This window comes from Tetrao urogallus, assembly GCF_951394365.1.
Source record: "Tetrao urogallus genome assembly, chromosome: 4".
NCBI lineage: Eukaryota > Metazoa > Chordata > Aves > Galliformes > Phasianidae > Tetrao > Tetrao urogallus.
In genome coordinates, this window is record NC_136817.1 from 6,041,159 (window position 1) to 6,059,359 (window position 18,201).

At 38.3% G+C, this 18,201-nt stretch overlaps 1 protein-coding gene across 1 annotated transcript in view; it reads left to right on the top strand.

The window, feature by feature from the left end:
- Nucleotides 1-18,201, top strand: part of SH3RF1 (SH3 domain containing ring finger 1) — a gene marked incomplete at both ends in the record, with an annotated part of 71,305 nt that overhangs the window by 28,465 nt on the left and 24,639 nt on the right. Inside the window, 2 exons of the mRNA XM_079534536.1 lie at nucleotides 13,682-13,957; nucleotides 15,290-15,385. Coding sequence (XP_079390662.1) covers nucleotides 13,682-13,957; nucleotides 15,290-15,385 — 372 coding nt within the window. The remainder of the gene's footprint in view (nucleotides 1-13,681; nucleotides 13,958-15,289; nucleotides 15,386-18,201) is intronic.

Below are 18,201 nucleotides of genomic sequence, written 5' to 3' on the forward strand. Positions count from 1 at the left end.
TTAAGAGATTTGCTCATACCAACACTGTGGTAAATTCTGATGCCTCTTCGTGTCCTGCGTTAGCTGCTACCGCAGTATTTTGACTGTGCTGGCGTTCCTTATCACTCATCCCTTGCCAGCAAATTGGAGAAGAGATACCTGTGACTGGTGCCCAGCCGTGCATGTCGGCACCACAGAGCCAGCAGCCGCAGGGAGCATGGCATGAGCACGGCGCTCGGCCCTTCTGCGTGCCTGCTTGCTTTAATGCAGCTCAGCGGAGAGAGGAGCAAAGCCGGCCAAGGCAGCAGGGATTCCTTTTCAAATGTAACCAAGCTAAAAATTGCTTTTGGCTCAACAGCAAGCATGGAACATCTCAAACAAATTGGAATTTTTCATGAAGTCATGATCGGAGCGTGGAATTTTCATCCACGTTATTAAGCTTTATACTCCAGCTCATGCTTACAGCACATGTTAATAATAACGGTCATTGTTTACAACAAGTTCCTGAAGTATGTGTGGCTTTTATTATTATTGTCCTTAACGTTTTAAAACAAAATGAAGAACATGCTTTTGAAATACATTCTGATTTGTCATTACAACAAAGCTGATTTGTAAAATGTTTGCTTCAGATATGTTTTTACGCCAAGCTCTGTACAGGGATCAAAGACATGGAGTTTAAACAGAAGAGTTGTGCTTGGTTAGTTTTGGGGTCAGTGTTACAGATGTACATTGAATTGGTAAGGAATATTTTTTAATGACTTCTTGTAATTAAATAGCATTTCACACAAGCTTGCATCAGCTGCAAGGAGAATTGAGGAAACCAAATTGTACTTTCTGTTACACATCTGGAAAGGCTTTTACTTGCAACTAGTTAGCTGTCTATCTGCAGAGGCCGTTTAAGCCAATGCTGTGTTTATGCTCACAAAACTATTAAATGAACTCCTAGACATTTCATAGTAGTGTAAGGAGGACTGGAGGACACCGTGTTGCTGTTTGTGCTGCAGGATGGTCGTGCTGCTGCCTAAGAAGAAAATGCCTTCATATGCCTAAGGAAAGACTTTTCTTGGGGTTCTTGAGAAAGTTGTTAATGAAAAATGAAGACATGCTTTGGAAGTTATTTTGGTTTTATTCTGTATGGGCTTTCTTTAACCTTCGTGTTTTTACTATCAAGAATTTGACAGATAATCAACACACTTAAAAAATAGCTTCAGTGTTCTGTGTTTTCTGTGACGCTTTGCAAAAAAAGCTGCAACAACCTTGCTTTTGCATTTTAAGTTGTGTTTAATGGGAAAATCCCCGGTGTACTCTTTGCATTTAAATTTTCTCTTCAGTCTGCGAAGTCTGAGAGCTGAATCTGAGAAACTAAAAGATGGATTTTCACGTGGAAAGACACACAGTTTTAGAAAATAAGGATTCCTGTGTTAGGACTTATCACAGAAGGCTATTCCTTTGGCCTTTCATAATTACATATAGACTGTTAATGGATCCACTGAAAACTCAATTAAGGCTATTAATAGGGAAGATTAGAGTTTTCCTGAAGAGGAGACAAAGCGTGCTTTGAATACATTTGCTAGTGTGTGGTTTCTGTCGTGTGCTTCCAGTCTCACTTAAGAGACATTAAAGACTCAGCCTCCCTTACCGGCAGCTCAAACGTTCAGAATGGAGTTGGAGGGGCCTCCAAACTCATGCCTCAAGAAAAGGAAAAAAATCACATTTGGAGGTAACAGATTTTGAAATTGCTTCCCCCCCCCCCCCCCCCATAGCTAGAAGAATTTTATCTTTATTTGTGAATACACCAGTGTGTGTATTTAAATAACAGCCCACCATATTGAAATAAATATTAAAATCGAAAGAGTGAGACTCACAGAAACTGGAGTAATGTGCTGATTTTCTTATGCTTCTGTAATTCATTTGCAGTGTTTAGAGTTACTCATGTGCTGCTTCTGTATAAATGCTGCAGAGCTTGTGCTGGTGTGATTGGATCCTTCTCTTTTCATGAAGAAAACTTACTTTGCAGTACAGCAATGATAACAGCAACGTTAATGTTAATGGTCTGATGATCAGACCATTCTGACCTGACAAACCCTAACTTCCTAAATACTGTCTCAGGGTTTGTTACTAATATAGAGAACAGGGGGATTGCCTACACATAGCTGCGAAGTGCAGCTTGTTGGATTGTAAGCATTGTTAAAGCATTTAGGAGTAGACTGTATTCTTACAGGCTGGCTCCTATCTCCTCCAGAATTCATAACTGATACATATGTATATTAAGAAATAGGATCAGGTTAACTTTGTATTTGAGAGGAGTTAATGTGTTGGGAAATCTGAGAACATCTTAAATAGTATTTGAAGAAAGAAGAGAACAGAGAGATTATATGTAATTAGCTGTCAACTCTTGAAATAGTTAACCAAAACACACTGTAATATAAAGGAAATTAAACTGAAATTTTTCAGGATAATAGTCTTATTCTGAAGACCTTATGCGGCTTGCATTAACTTAATTTTAGTTTCTTAATAATATTGGTAATTATTTTTCTTCACAGATTATAGTGAATTATAGAAGATGTGATTGAAATATAACTTCCTAGTCTGGGACCTCAGTCATTTTTGTCTGTCGTAATGAAGTTCAAGACAAGAAGTGATTGCTTATGAAGATAGTAAATTATATGCAGCATAAGCAATTCCTGATTTGTTAAGTCAAAAGAGCTAGTTCCCCACAGCTGGGAAAACTGAAAGTAGAGCCAAACTAGTCTTCTGTAACAAGTGAGAGAAAGGCATTGTGATTAATACAGATTACAGGTTTATGTAATCAGAAGGCGATGATGAAGAATGGGTTAGAGCTACTGAAAAGATATATGAGTACGTGAAGGACTGCCTGAACCTTGGTTTGTGATGTCCTAATGACCAGCTCTGTTCAAGTCAGCAAATTTTGGATGGACTGCTTCATTGGCATTTCAATACTGTACTTCCTGGAGCTGATCAGTTCAAATGCTAAACCTCAGCCTTGGTAGAAAGACAGAAATGAGTTGAATGAAGGATGAGAATGATTTGGGTGTCAACAGAACTTGAGAGGGAGGACGGTTAGGGGGAATGCAGGAGTTACATTGCATGCAAGTTGTTTCACTTGGAGCTAGTTGGGGGCATTGAAGAGTGCTTCTTTTGGAAGAAAGTTTAATCTAAGTGACAACTGCATGTATGTTAGCTTTATATCACTGTTGCCATACCATGTGCAAGTGTTACACTGTATGGGAACTGCTGAGCCCCAGCCTGAACCTCTTATCAATCACCTGAGGCGAGCCATGAGTCAGCCAGGGGAGCACAGGTGAAGGCAATTCAGCTGTGCTGCCAGAAGGGATGGAGCCTGGCTGCACCCCTCCTAGACCTATTGAAGAGCTGGCTACCAGTGGGGAAGGTTCTCTTCTGGAGATCTGTTCTGCTGGATTTTTGTGAGTGAGCCCAGGATAGGGGTAAGCTTTCTATCTATTCTCTTTTGTTATCATAGTCTGCTTTGCCTCACTCTCTTGTTTATTTTGTAACTATAACATTTTAATATTCATTGATTATACGTACATCTACAAGAATGTCTATTCAAGGCTTTTTGTTCTCTACAGCATTTCTGTATCAATAGCGATTCACACAAGTGTGTTGAGTGAAACAATTACCAAGTGTTAATTATTGTAGTTGGGCTTTTATGTATGTTTGTGGGTTGTTGGCTTGATTCTGTCTAGATGAGGTAGAATCTCATGTAAAATCTGAGAAAAGCCAGCTCTGGTAGCGGTGGGACTGCAAGCTGTTCTACCAGTGTGATCAAACCAGGGACAAGAATTCACTAAGAGGTTGTGGAGTTTCAGTCAATTTGAGCAACCTGCTCAAGGAGTCGTCTTGCTTCTGACCATGCTAGAGCCTAGATCAGAGACCTCAAAGGCAGCACTGACAGCATCTATTTTCCAAATGAAATTCTAAATTGTTAGTAGTATGAGTAGTTGAGAGAGAAAGAACCGTCAGCCTTTCGTTATCCTATCTGATCCTTAACTCTTGGCTCCAAAGCCGTGCTTTCCATTATAATGCATTACAGTTGAGCCACATAATTTAAGTACTTTTTATCTAAATGAGAGAGTTGTACATATTCTAAGTTGTTCTTTGGAATTTATTTGTGGGACATAATTATTCTGTGTTCCCTGTTAAAGTAAGTAGATGGTTATTAATGTTGCTTACTACAGAGTCTTAAAGCCCAGAGGTGCTTAAGCAGTAGAACTTTACAGGCTCCTTAAAGTTGTAGAAGTTAAAATTGCTCAAGAAGTAGCAGTGCCCAAGTGCATGGTCTTAGCCCACTGGAAGAGCTTTCTGTTTCCTACGAAAGAGTTTGATATCTAGTTGGTACTTGTTACTATTTTATCTGAGCAGTTTTACTATCCTTTGAAGGCAGGTTTGGGGGGGAAAACAAAGGTTTGGCTGTCATGAAATAAACTTTGTAGTACGGTTAACCTGGCTGTAATAGGAGGTATTTTAATTGTTTGAAAGAAAACCTGGAGATCATGGCTTGTGTCGCATCTGACAATATGAGGACTGAAACCTTCTTTAGGTTGAGAAAGTTTTATCAACGTTAGCAAGTCATTTAGAGTGGGAGTGGGTTCACAGAGGAAAAACACTGGATGCTGAAGACTTTGTGGCTTTAGCCTGTACTTTTTCAGAGGCAATACTCTTAGCCAACTCTGCTCTGTTTTCAGTGAATGAGTATCATTATGTTGATTTGTTGGAGCATGTTTTCCATTTTATTTCCATCAATAAGTAGTGCAGTTCTTGCACTTTAAGAGTTCTCCAAAATGAAAAAAAAGGATAAGAAGTTCTACTTGCACAGCTTTATTATGTATGTAGCTACTTGATTGAAATCATTATGTTTAGAAAGATTTTCATTTATGGGATGAAAGACGTGAAAACTACCAGTAGATCTGAAACAGCTAGTGGTATTATGTTTGAATCTACCTTTGTTAGGGGAAGGAAAATTGTAATTTTCATTGAGCTGGAGAAGGGAATGATTGTGTTTCTATCATAGGCAAATTGGAGAAGTTTTTTAAGTTGGCTTAAAAAAGCACAAAACTTGTATAAATTTGTTTTTCATAGATACAGAGGCTGATAAGTTGTGATATAGGTTCAGGGCTTATTTTGCACTTTATTTTACAAAAGGCTTTCAAGTTCTTGTCACTTTTGGAGAGACCAAGGACTTTTAGAGAAGCTTGACTGAGCATAGGTTAGAGTTGGTGTTAGAGTGCTGTTTGGAATAGTAAATGTGTGTATTTTGAAAAAGAGGGCTGCTTCTAAGGAGAGGTTTTCTGTACATGATAACTAATGCACCATTTTGAGGCAGTATCTATCAAATAAAAAAAAAAGATGGTTGAAGATTACCAGATGAAATAGTCTGTAGAAAGAGATGTGATATAATGCGTGTTGGAACACATTATAGTTAGTAATGATTGGCCTGTTAATCCTGAATCTCCTTTACTTTATGTACTGAACTCAAATACAGTTACTGAAAGACAATTCATGTGAATAGTTAAAATATTTCTTATGTCTGTGGGGTTGTGAAATTGGTCCTGTTTGTTGTTACCGAGAAATAATACCATGTCAGCAATGCAAGTGGAGTCGAGAAGTAGAAGTTGTGTAAGCAGACCTCTGTGGATTAAAATTCTGGCAGTGCTTCTGTGGTAAAATAGTGCGAATGACCAGGTTGTCTCTTCAGTGTAGGCCTGATTTCTTAGCATTTCTAACTCTTGTTCACCTGTAATGTCCAAAATGAAATCTAACAAACCTCTTTGATATGAATAACTGCATTTGAACGCAGAGTGGCAAATCCTTTCGTGTCTGTGCTGAAACACCCGGTTCTGCTTCATGGACCCTTTGTGTTACTCTTGTTGCCTTTGTCCATGGAGTAATGAGTAGTAATTTGAAAATGAGTAGTAAAAAAAGAGAGATTTTGCTTATGTGAACTGATTAGATTAAAGAAAGATTAAGCACCCCTTGCCATTGAAGACATTGTAGAGCTTTGCAATTCGGAAGAAAATCTGGCCACATTCCACGGAAGTAACGCCTTATTTAGTTGTTAGTTCCCTCCTGAAGTCAGTAGCGGCTCTCAGTGGAATGAAGTGTTAATGAACATTCACAGTTGGATTTTCTGCCATGCTTTCAGAAGTGGTCAGGTACTACTGGAAATGGGTTTGCGGGGTGGCACCAGAGCCCAGGAGAGCAGGAGATCTGGTCCAGGCTGAGGCAAGGAGTGGGGTGGGCCTGGAGGGAGGTGGCAGGAACTCCCCACTGAGCACCATTTCACAAGGGAGGGCGTGGGGAGGATGGGAACAGGGATGGATAGAGCTTGGTGCATTTGACAGCACTTAGTGTGTAGGTATGGAAATGAGGAAGCCAAAGCCTGTAGACCTGCAGATGGAGAGACTGCAGATGGCAGAAAGAAGGGCTTCCCCAAAGGAGCAGGAACAGCAAAAGGGAGTGTGGTGATGCAAGGTATGTCGAAGAAATGCCTGTGAACCAGTTCAGACTTGATCAACTCCAGACACGTTGATTGGTTTTGCATTCTGCACCATTACTTCCATGCTAAAACCGTTCATTTGAACAGTGTGAAACATGAAGTGTGGTGCTGTGTTTCATGGTATGTAATGGATTCTAATCTCTTCTAGTAGGGCTACACTCAGCAGAAGGCACACGATAGCTGGGCCATTCATTTACCTTTTACATTCTAGCTGAAGGGATTGTGAGGGGCAAGCTCTAGCTTGTCACTGCACAAAAGATAAATGTTAATGTAGTGTTTTTCAGGCTTATTCAGCTCTTCTGTTACAATAAGGAACATTTCTCTTAAGAAAACTGCAATTTGGCTAGGATTAGTTGCCTTTTCAAAAGACCAACCAGCTGCTTCAAGGAGAAGGCAAGAAAAAATTGAAGGATACATTAAAAAAAAAAAAAATAAAATAAAAAAAAAAATAAAAAAAAAATAGCAAATGGAGTTTGTCACTTACTCTGTGCACACTGCATGCATACATTAGCGTGTACGACAGAGAAGACTAAAATTAGCACACATCTTTGCTGTAGGCACAGGGCTGTTTGGAAGTCAGAGCATTAAAAGAAATGAAGCTGGTTCCAAAAGAACTTCAAGGAAGTGACAGAGTCTCAGGAGACATTGTGTTGCTTCCAAATTGAGTTTAGAAGAAGTCTCTCCTGGCAGAAGGTATCTATGTGACACCAGACTACAACAGTGTGTGACAGAAATGTTGAGTTCATCCAGATGATTTGGCAGGCAGCTGAACATTTGCAAAACACTGAAGGTGACAGGAAATAAGCCTTAAAACACTTTCTCATCAGGTAGTAGGATGTCAGATGCTTTTTTTTTTTTTTTTTTTTTCAAATCCAATTCACATATGAGGGCTGTGTGTGATTACTTTGTTTTTTTTCAATTTAGTTGACAGAACAGTTTTAATTTCAGTCCTGATACTGTTTTGGCTTTAGCACCTGAACCTGATGAAAACCAAATATGCTCAAATATAGTCACAACCTTGATAGAATTTCACAAAAAAAAAAATGCAGCAACCTGCTCATTTGCTACTGTTTTTTCCCATAGCCTAATTCTAGGCTGCAAAGTATTTCAGAGATTAAAGGTATGTTTCTTCATGCTGAGCTCATCAAGAATGAACTTACAAAGTCACTTGCTAGTTCAGTCACTTGCTGGCTTTGCTGCTTCTATATCGTGTTCGGACTCCTCACCTTCAAAGCTCAGTACGACTTTGCTCTTGGCAATATAATTTTTCTTTTTTTTTCTTTATGTGTATCTTTATGTGTGGAATTCTCTCTGCTTTTCTTAGTGCAGTAAGTAAACAGACTGATCTTCATATCACAGCGAGCAAAGTTTGTTTATGCTTGTATTCAAAGCGTAAAACCTTTTAGAACCATACAGAGTGTTACTGTCAAATTTCCACATTGCTGATAAACCCTTTGGGGCTGTTGATACTTAAGCTGAAACACCAGTCCCCTCATGCAGGGACAGGGCCTCCTGTGTTTCAGTGCTGTGTTGGTAAATCAAATGTTGCAATCTCTTCTGCGTTAAGTAGATTAACTTTTTTTTTTTTTTTAATGTGAGCAAATAATGTGTTTTGTGAAGTGGTGGAAACTTGGGGTTGTGAAAGAATTCTAAATGTGCTCAGGAAGCTGGCATTCTGAAGACGCTCAGGTTTTCATTTTAAAAGAAGTTTACAAAAACACAGGTACTGCACAGAAACTGAGCGAAGTGCCTTTGGGAAGCTTTGTAAATGTCCCTTTCTAACCTTCCATGCTATTAGTCTGTTTTGGCCCTAAGGCAATATTTTTAAATTCCTTACATTCTCTTGTATTCCAGCTTTTAATTTCAACACCTTTGTGGGCGACAGTTTCTCATTCTTATAGTAAACAACCTTGTATTTATTTCTTGACATCAGACAAGAAAAAAATGCTGAATTATCTTCTGTGTATGCTAGAAACATTTGAGGCAGAGGAAGCAAAAAAATCTTTCACAAACCAACCCTGTTACTTTGAATTACCAATGGTAGTTTACTCAAAAGAAGATATGAAAGGTGTTCCAGTAAGAGAGATGCAACCTTTCTGCAAAGTGCAGGGTTTTTCTGATCCTGTCTTGCGGAGTTCTGCTCAAAGTTGCCAAGAGCAAGTTAGCTGGTAAAGACCTTGCAAGAGTTGGGCAGCCAAAGGGCTGTAGCAGTGCATGCAACTCCAAGCTGTTAAGCGACTGAAACCTGAAAGTCAACGTGCTTTCCTCTGAGCACTGTTCTGATACATCTAGTACTGGGATTGGTGTCAAGAATTAGGTTAGAACAGAAAGAAATTACAGTGTTCTGTGGCACTTAGCAGAGAAGCTTTGAAGGTCTGCTTTAACTTGACTGTTGAATTAAATAATAGTAAAAATAGCGTCTAGTTTCTTCATTAATCTAATATTTTTCCTGTCTGATTTGTTCAGCTTCTCCAAAAGTATAAGAACTATGTTGATGTGATTGTACCTCTTATACTGCATCCTATTTTTTTTCTGACGTAAGTTTGCTTCAGAGTTGTGGTGTAGGGCACTGCTAATTTGCACAAAAGTGATGGATTTCAGGGGTAACCTGGCTAGCTATTTATTTTGAAAAGCTACTTTTACTAAAATAAAGAACTGTACTGAGTTGTGAGTAACCATCTTTAGATAAGGCATTTCAAAACAATCGTAAATCTTTTTACTTTATTAAATCAAATGTGAGGTTGTTTTATAACTCTACTGAGAAGAATGAGAACTAGAACAGCTATCTCATAAGCTAGTAGAAATGAATGTAGCTGCCAACACGAGCATTGCCTACTTCCCAAATCTAATCAACTGTCATTAGGAAAAAAGTGATCTGTCTGATAGTTTCTCATGATGATGTTCAGCAATAATAATTCACATCATGTGAATCCCAAAGATTTGTTTTAATGGATGCTGCAGCATGCTGGCAGTTTGGTAGAACCTCCTGACGTGGAAGTGTCTCACGTTTTTATCATTTATACTGCTGTTAGTACAGAAGCTCTCTAACTAGAAAACATTGAATTTGCACTCAGGACCTCTGCAGTCTTCCAAAAAAGTTGTGGTGTTATAAGTGTGTAAAATATATTCCATTATTAATGTCGTGTTGGATGCAGGTTGATAGTGCTTCGCTGAGGCCTTTCTTTGAACAAATTTGACTTTGTTTCTGTCATTCCTTGAATAAGGGGGGGAAAAAAAAAAGTGCTTTTAGGATTCTTCTTGGACAGTAGAAACGCTTTGTGTCCTAGAACTCAAAAAGAAATGGGGAGATTTAGTTGAAAATGTTAAATCTCTGGGTTTGTGTTATCTGTAAAGCCAGCTGTCAGATAGGATGATTTTGTGGTTAGGACTGAGCGGTAAACAAGGCAGGAAAGGAAAATTGAAAGATCTGAGGCAAGGTAAAGAAGCAACTAGAAAATTGAAAGGAACAATACTCTCACTGAAAAGCATTTTTTTTCAGTAGGCGTCAGAAAATGAAATCTTGGGTATACCTGCATTTGCTGGAGAGCATACATACAAAGAATTTGCTCGACCCAAATCTGCCTTCAGAACAAGCTGACTGTATGTTTGCTGTAGCATGTTAACACCTTTCTTACTTTTATTGACGACTGAGTATGTCTTACAGTACTGGTTCTCAAGGCAAAAAATAAATATATATGTTGCACCAATAAAAGTACCTCTATAACACTAAAATTATTGTACTTTCTATTGCTGTGTAATTGGAGATTTTCAGTAATCGATTCCTCATCTTGTGTTGGATATTTATGTGACTTAGATAGGTTTAGGAACTCGATGGAAAAGCAAGTAAAAACATGGAGGAAGATAATGTTTCTGCCTTTACCTGTAATAAAATCACAAGTAACTGTTGATAATTAAAGATCCTCTTATAGTAAGGACCCAAATGCATATTGCAATGGAAAGGCAGCAGTTATATAGGGAATCTGGGCGTAGAAACTGCTGCTGAATTGTAAGAGCAGGCTGTCTTTTTTGGAGGTAGACAGTGGTTTGCTTTTGCACCTAGACAGTTCCAGAAAGCTTTTTTGTCTGTCCGGTGCTCTGTAAAAAGAAGACAGCCTGCTCCCTTGAAGACACTCAGTGTCTGGGAATGTGGGATAGCTGAAAGCTCTGTACATAGTGTAGGTAAGTTCACCTGGTTTGGAGGAATTCCTAAGCCAAACTGCAGCCTGGCAGCAGGAGGAATCCATCCTAGATGACCAGCCGTGCTGCAGCAGAGGCTGGTGAGGAGAACTGACCGTAGAAAACGCTCTTGTTGTGGGGCAGGAGTAGGAGGTCGTTCTTGTGCTCCTTCAGCTTTTGCCGGTTCTCCAAGTGAAAAAAGTTACACAATGAACTCTGTTTTATGCCAGTGTAAGCATATTTACTTTTGGGCTTCTGCCACAGAAACTTCTTGTTGAAAGGAAATCGGATCTCGTGTTCCCATGGCATAAGTTTCTCTTGGCTTAAGCGCATGAAAAATACATACAGTTGCGTACTGTCTGTTAAGAAGGTGAAAGCAAGTTAGAAATAAGGTGACTGAAGAGAAACTGTAAATCCGTGGGGAATTGCAAGGAATTTCTGTCGGTTTCTAAGGCTAAGTATCTGGATGGGAAGAAACACGAGGAAGCTTAAGAAATCCTAGCCTCATACAAATAAATATGCATGCACTTCTTGGTACTCTTGTTGGGCTGCTTGTTTTGATGTCACCACATTTCTTCTGTAAAGGAATCTCGCAAGTGAAAAATTACGTGTATCTGTGTCTGAGCTAAAACTAAATTTAAGCTGTTTATATGCAAGCATTTTTAATTCCACAAAGATGACTAAGGGAATAATTCTAAGAAACCTGTTTTGCACGGTGTCTTTCTGGGCTTCAACTTTTAATTTCCGAGAATGTTTTTGTCTGTACTTGGGTTGCTTTCTCAAACAGCTCCGGGGTAAATGGCAGCTGTAAACCTCAGGGTAGCCTGTAAAGTTTTTCTTCCAAAGCCTTCCTTTCAAGTGTAGCCAAGCGAAAGGCAGGGAGCGAGCTGGAAAGTCTGGCTCAGCGTTATTGCTGCGGCCGGCTATCCTGGTGAGCAGGCGGAGGGGAGGCCGAGCAGCGAGGCAGTGTGGCTGGGGGCTGTGTCCTGAGCGCGTGTGCCTGTGTGCAACACGTTCCTCCTGCTTCATCTTTTTCATCCTGCTTCGTCTTTTGCAGAAGGCAGTTTCTGTCTGTCTTTTTCGGATTGCTTCAGCGTTTGTGTGTTTGAAGCTTCGTTCATGCGGGACTTTGTGATAAACTGTATAAGCACAATGCTGAGTTTACTTCGACGTAATTTGTTCCACTGGCACTCCTATTCTGGCTTTGTTTGTGTATCCAAAAAGGGATTTTTTTTTTCTAAGCAGTGGTAAAAGTTCTTTCCTAACATAGGGAGACAGGTGACTTTATCATGGGACAACTCCAGTTATTCTCCTCAGTGCAAGATAGAGACTGTCTTCTCCTAGCCATGACTGCTGGATGTCCTCTTTCTGCCAAGTAGTTCTTGGGATCATAATCTGTGAAGTGCAGCAGGTTTTTTTGTTAGCTTGTTTGCCTTACTGGGGAAGGAAACGGATGAGCAGACAGTGCTTCCTTTGTTATACAGAGGCATGCTGCTTCTGTGGCCATGAATTTCCCCTTCAACCATTTAGAGCGCACAAATTCTCTAGTTGATATCTTTGTCTTTTTCCCTATCTGGACTCATACAGAGTGTGCTGTTACTGCTTATAATGTGCTTCAGTGCTGTTAAGTGTGATCACGGAAGCATGTATTGTTTTCATCAGTCTGAAGATGTCCAGATTTTTGTCAACAGTTACATGAATAGTGATAGCATAAAGGATTTAGTGCCCATTCTAGCTGCAATAGAACAAACTGTGGCTTGCCTTATTGCTATGTAAATCAAGTTCATCTGTGCATATGTTTGTGTATGTATATATGAGGATCCTTTGACTTCGATATAGAAAGAAAACTGTGTAGTATAATTACAAATAAATAATACCTTCAAAATAACATCGTTACTGCAATTGTGAAGTCATGCACAGGACTTGAGAGAGACCAACGAAACTGGATTCCACGGAAAGATAAAATTTCAAGTGGTAAATATGAAATAAATTATCCATGCTCTGCCTCCTGTCTAATTACTCAGACTCTGAGTGGTAATTCCTTCTCAGAATTTCCTTGCGTTGTGTTCCTCTTGAGATAAATTGCAAACTGCAATTGTATGTGCGGTGTGCTGGTAGAGCAGAGACATACCACGGTGTAGACCTTTCTGAGTAATATTGCCAGCACTGAATTTCATTACAATTTGTCTTTTCCATTAGATCTTCAATACAGTTCCATAAAGAAGAAAAAATATTGTGTGTTGCTGACTATAAATGCTGTCTTTTGCATGGAAAAACTGTGTTGGTAATGCGAGTTACTGCTGCTTACATTAGTGAAGGGTTGCACCCTCTTCTGAATATTCATCATTAGAGAAGAAAGTTTTGAAAGAAGTATCTCTAATGGTAGAGTTTTATGGTTTACTCTGTAAGGAGGGATTACAGTATTGTTTTGTAATTCTCACATGCATTCAAGAGCAGCACCGGTTACCTACAGTTTTCAGATATTATGGAGGAATTGGAAGAAAAACCAAGGGTATTCCGTTTAAACTGATTTTTTCAGTAATTCTTTTCAGCTATGTTTGAGAAATAAATAAAAGTAGTTGTTCAGGATGAAAGCTCTCATCTTTAATAAAGTGAGATTTGTTTTTCAGGCTGGAAAACACCTCCCTTATGTCCTCATCTTCATCGTTAGTAAGCAAGCCAGACAGGCAGAAAACGTGCCTCTAAGGTCTCATAGCAGATTTGTTATTCTAATGCTGTATTTTCTAGCAGAATTTTTGTCATCTCTCTCAAGTGGTCAGAATAGTTTCCAAAAGTGCTCCTTCCCCTCCCTCACCCTTTTATTTTTATATTGAACTGATAAAGCCTAGCGGTCTTCTATTACGTATAATTTTACTTTTCAATTTTCTGTGTTTACTTTTATTCATCATCCCTCAGAGAACGTAATATGAATTTTATGTTGTGATACTTCCCTAATTCTACTGGTCTTTTCTTTTTTGTCTTCTTTAGGGTGTACCTCAGTTACCATGTGCCAAAGCATTGTACAACTATGAGGGAAAAGAACCTGGAGATCTTAAGTTCAGTAAAGGAGACATCATCATTTTGCGTCGACAGGTGGATGAAAATTGGTATCATGGCGAAGTCAATGGCGTCCATGGCTTTTTTCCTACCAACTTCGTTCAGATTATTAAACCTTTACCTCAACCTCCGCCTCAGTGCAAAGCACTTTATGACTTTGAAGTAAAAGACAAGGAAGCAGATAAGGACTGTTTGCCATTTGCAAAGGTAAAATGTGAATAAAATAAATATTTTCTTTGAATAATTTCAGTCGCTTTCAAAAGAAATGATAAAATGTATGTAGACTTGTCCGCATTTTTAATGGATCTGTACAAATATGAGAAGGGCAGATAATTTTGTGGGTATTTTCTCTTACGTAGATGAGTTTTGCCTGCCTTTTCTTTCTGAGTTGCATACGATTTCTCTAAGGTTTTATTTTTGTAGGTGGAACTTGTCATAATTACAGGAGTTGCATTCTTAATCTCCAAGAAATAACCTATGAATTAAGTGTTCCGTCTTCAAAAGAAATTCTTGATATTAGTTTTCAGCTACACATTTTGTATGATTTTTAGGCTCTAGATACTAAATACAAAGCAGTACTTAGCTTTGTCATTCTGTAATATCACTAATTGCCTTTTGGAGGATGTGACATTCTTAACTTGTTTCTGTTGTAATTGTCCATCCCTGAAGGCTGTGTTTTAAGAGAAATCAGAGCTGTTCTGTTTTTTGCTTCTGATTCTTTATTAGGTTGCACAAAAATGTTTCAGGATCAAATGTGAGCTAATTGCATTTTCATCCTTGCCTACTGAAAACGGAAAGGATGGCTACAGTTCTAAAAGCAAAAGGTTTTATCTCTTTCTGTGAAATTAGCGAAAGTACATGTGGTCAGGCTGTGGTTTTTACTTCACAGAACTTAATGTTGAGAATAATTGTTGTGAGATTGCATATTTTGATTAAGTTGTTGGCAAACTGTATTTTTGATGCACACTCGTGCTTGAATTAGCATCTTATGTTTCCACGTGCTTTAACTTAGCTACAAAATAAATATGAATCTCAGTATAACAGTTTTTAATATGCACGTGATGCAGTTTTTGGATTGTGCTCAGAGCCATATCTAGAAACACAAGCTTGGGATATATCTGTAAGAAGTCATGCCACTTACCAGTGCTCCTGGATGTTTAAGTAGAAGAGCAACATCTATGGAACGTTAGATAATGAGATGTAAAAATAAATAAATGAAAATAGAGATCCTGTGGATGAATGCCAACATTTAAAAGGGAGGTTGATAGAGCACAACAAACTGAACATGCCCGGAAGTCTGGTATGAATGACAAACTAGGCAATTGAGATTGGCTGTGGTTGGTTTATCTCCATCAAAATAGGAAAAGGAACGCCTGGAACTGACGTCAGCCCCAAGAATGGCATGTTTGTATTACAGAATGGTTTCTGTGAGGTTTTAGCCCATGTAGGACTTTCTCTGATTACCTGTGCATTAAGGAGGGAGATTTAATTAGAAGTTTAATTAGAGTTGGGAGACGTAATCACTGCATGTTCCCACAGGATGATGTTCTGACTGTAATTCGCCGAGTGGATGAAAACTGGGCAGAAGGAATGCTAGCTGACAAGATAGGAATATTTCCAATCTCATACGTTGAGGTGAGTTGTGCTATCAATAAGGATGTGCCCACTGTGTACTTCGTCTTCTACAAATGAACTACTTTATTGATAATGAATTAATGAATAGCATTTCTAAAACAGTTGGTACTGTTGGTGATTCTAAATAACCTGAGATAGACTAGTCTAGGTCTAAAGTTATTTATAAGGTCTGTATGCTTAGCTTGGGAAAGTTCATGATTTCAGCAGTTGAATCAGTGATTTTTATGTAGTCATTTGGTACTTGCTTTCATCGAATGAAATAAGAATGAAAGTAGTGGAGGCAGTCAGTGTATTTTCTTATGAACATAGTGAGTGAATCAATCACAGACAACACTTAACCACAGAAGGAAAGCAATTGGCAAGTCAGAAAGTAGTAAGCTTTGCACTGTCCCTCAAACAAAATCAGCACTAGAAAGTTAGTGAATATAGGCTGCTGCTAAGCAAGTAAAGGGTTGTATTTTACATCAGGTAGACTGTTAAGTAAAATTTTCTGTCTTCCTATATTTCTGGAAGTAGTGCTTGAGAGATTCTCCCCAACATTTTAGGGTGTCACATTTGAAAGCTATTGTCTTCTATGTAGAAGTAAGTCATTAAGAATAGCATCTACATCTGCAAGTCATTACTGAAATTTGCATCGCTGGTAGGTATGCTGAGAATATGTTAACGTAGACTTCTTGGGCCGAAGAGATTTTGTTTAAATAAATGAGGTAGATGGATGAGAGGAAGTCTGTTCACATTGTAGTTGGGATGAGAAATTTGTACTTTAGGTCGCAGGAGAAATGTGTAACCATATTAAGCGTTCAGTCAGGTGTTATTAATGCCATTCATGAGTGCCCTGCAGAGATGGGAACTTGCTTTAAAAAAAAAAAAAAAGCCAACAGAAACACATTGTTTTCAGATAACATGGAAAACTTCCTTTAAAAAAGGAAAGATGGGTGTATTCATGTTTGTAGGTTGGTTTAAGAATCATACACCTGGGGATTGAGAACTTCAAATGACTTAAAAACAATATTTCTAATAATAAAACAGAAGAAAAACGTAAACATTTCAATTTGCTCAGTGCAGTTTAGTCTTTGGTTTAAGAAGATATCAGAAACTCATTTAAGAAGTCCTTGCCCCTGGCTGTTCATTCCTAGCTCCTTGCAGTTAACTGTCCCTTCAGCTCCAGTCACTACAGCTTTTTCTGGCGCTTCTTTGAACTGAATCACTTAATTCAAGCAAGTTAGGGGAAAAAAAACATTCTCTAGGGCTGCCATTTGGGCTACCTAGCTAACATTTCAGATCCCATTGCTACGAAAATCTGCAAAATGGAAATTTACTCTTGAGAACAGTTTATCTAAAAACAGTAGTCTCGAAAAATATTTCACTTGAAATTTCTGGATAAATTCCATCAGCTAAGAGAATGCCTTAAACTGACCCTGTTAGATAAGTGAACAGATTTAAAATAGGCACGAGCACTTCTATACATACACTCAAATCCACCGTGTAATGATGAGAATCTAGATCAATATAAATTAATCACAGGACGATGGAAGTTGGAAGGAGCTGTTGGAGATCATTTGGTGCTGCTCAAGTAAGAGTGCCTTAGAGCACATCACCCAGATGGCTATTGAAAATTTCCAGGGAAGGAGATTCCACAAGCTGTCTGGGCAGCCCGTTCTACTGTTCAGTCACCCATACAGGAAAGTTTTTCCTCACGTTCACGTGGAACCCAAAGGGTTACTTCAGATCATGTAGATGTTTCTTATATATATATATTTTTTTCAGACTACACTGAGCTACTTGTATACCAATTACTACTTACATACCTAAGCACTGCACTTGCTCTAGTGAAGAGCAATGAGATATGTAAAAAAAAATAAATGTTTGTATTTTGGAATTTTTGTTTTCTGAGATGATGTAACTGTTGTTCCTTAAAATATGCAAACATCTGATGGAACCAAGTAAATTGAACCATTCGTAGGTACATTATATTATATTTATTATATTTTGAAAACTAAATTTTTTACATTTTATTTTTAAATTATTTTGATGTTTTTTTTTCCAATACATTTCCCGGTCCTGTCATCATTAACTTGTTTTGTCATAATGACAACTGCATCTCTGCCTTGTGCATCAGTACACTTTTTATTTTTATTTTTTGATCAGAGAGTAGCTGCACTTACTGGAGGTCGTAATGGCTTCTGTCACTAAGTTTAAGATGAGTATAATCTGTCCTGCTTACTCCTAGGAACTTAAAACATGCTTTGTGATGTCACGGAGAGTAGTGCTTTAGGTATATTAAAATCCTTGAAAAACTCTCATTGACTGTGTTTGTGGTCAGCTTATTAACTGGAGGAATATCCCTAATTTAACGGTTGCCTGTCTGCTCTATTCATTTTTATAAGTCAAACATATTAAGTCTGTGATAATGATAAAAGCTAAGACTGACGACGTTTTGAAAGGTATTTTAGAAGTGATCGCATTAAGAGAGCAATTTGGTAACTGATTTACAAAACATTGTCTTTATTTGGAGACATGTGACATTGTGAAATAATCACTTCTCTCTCCAAGTGTAAAATAAATTAAGAAAACATTACAAAAAAAGAAGATTTAAGAAGGAGAAATGCTGAAACAGAATCCTGGAAGAAGCCCTCTTGCTGTATTAGAGTAAATCCTAGCTAATATTATTAAGTTAATAAACTTTCAACTGATGGAATTCCAACGTATTTGCTTTAAAAGTAGATACAGTTCCGAGTGGAGTGTAAATTAATTAGAACATCAAATTTGATACTTTGGTATGGATGAACGTTTAGTAAACAGGCTCAGAATCTAAC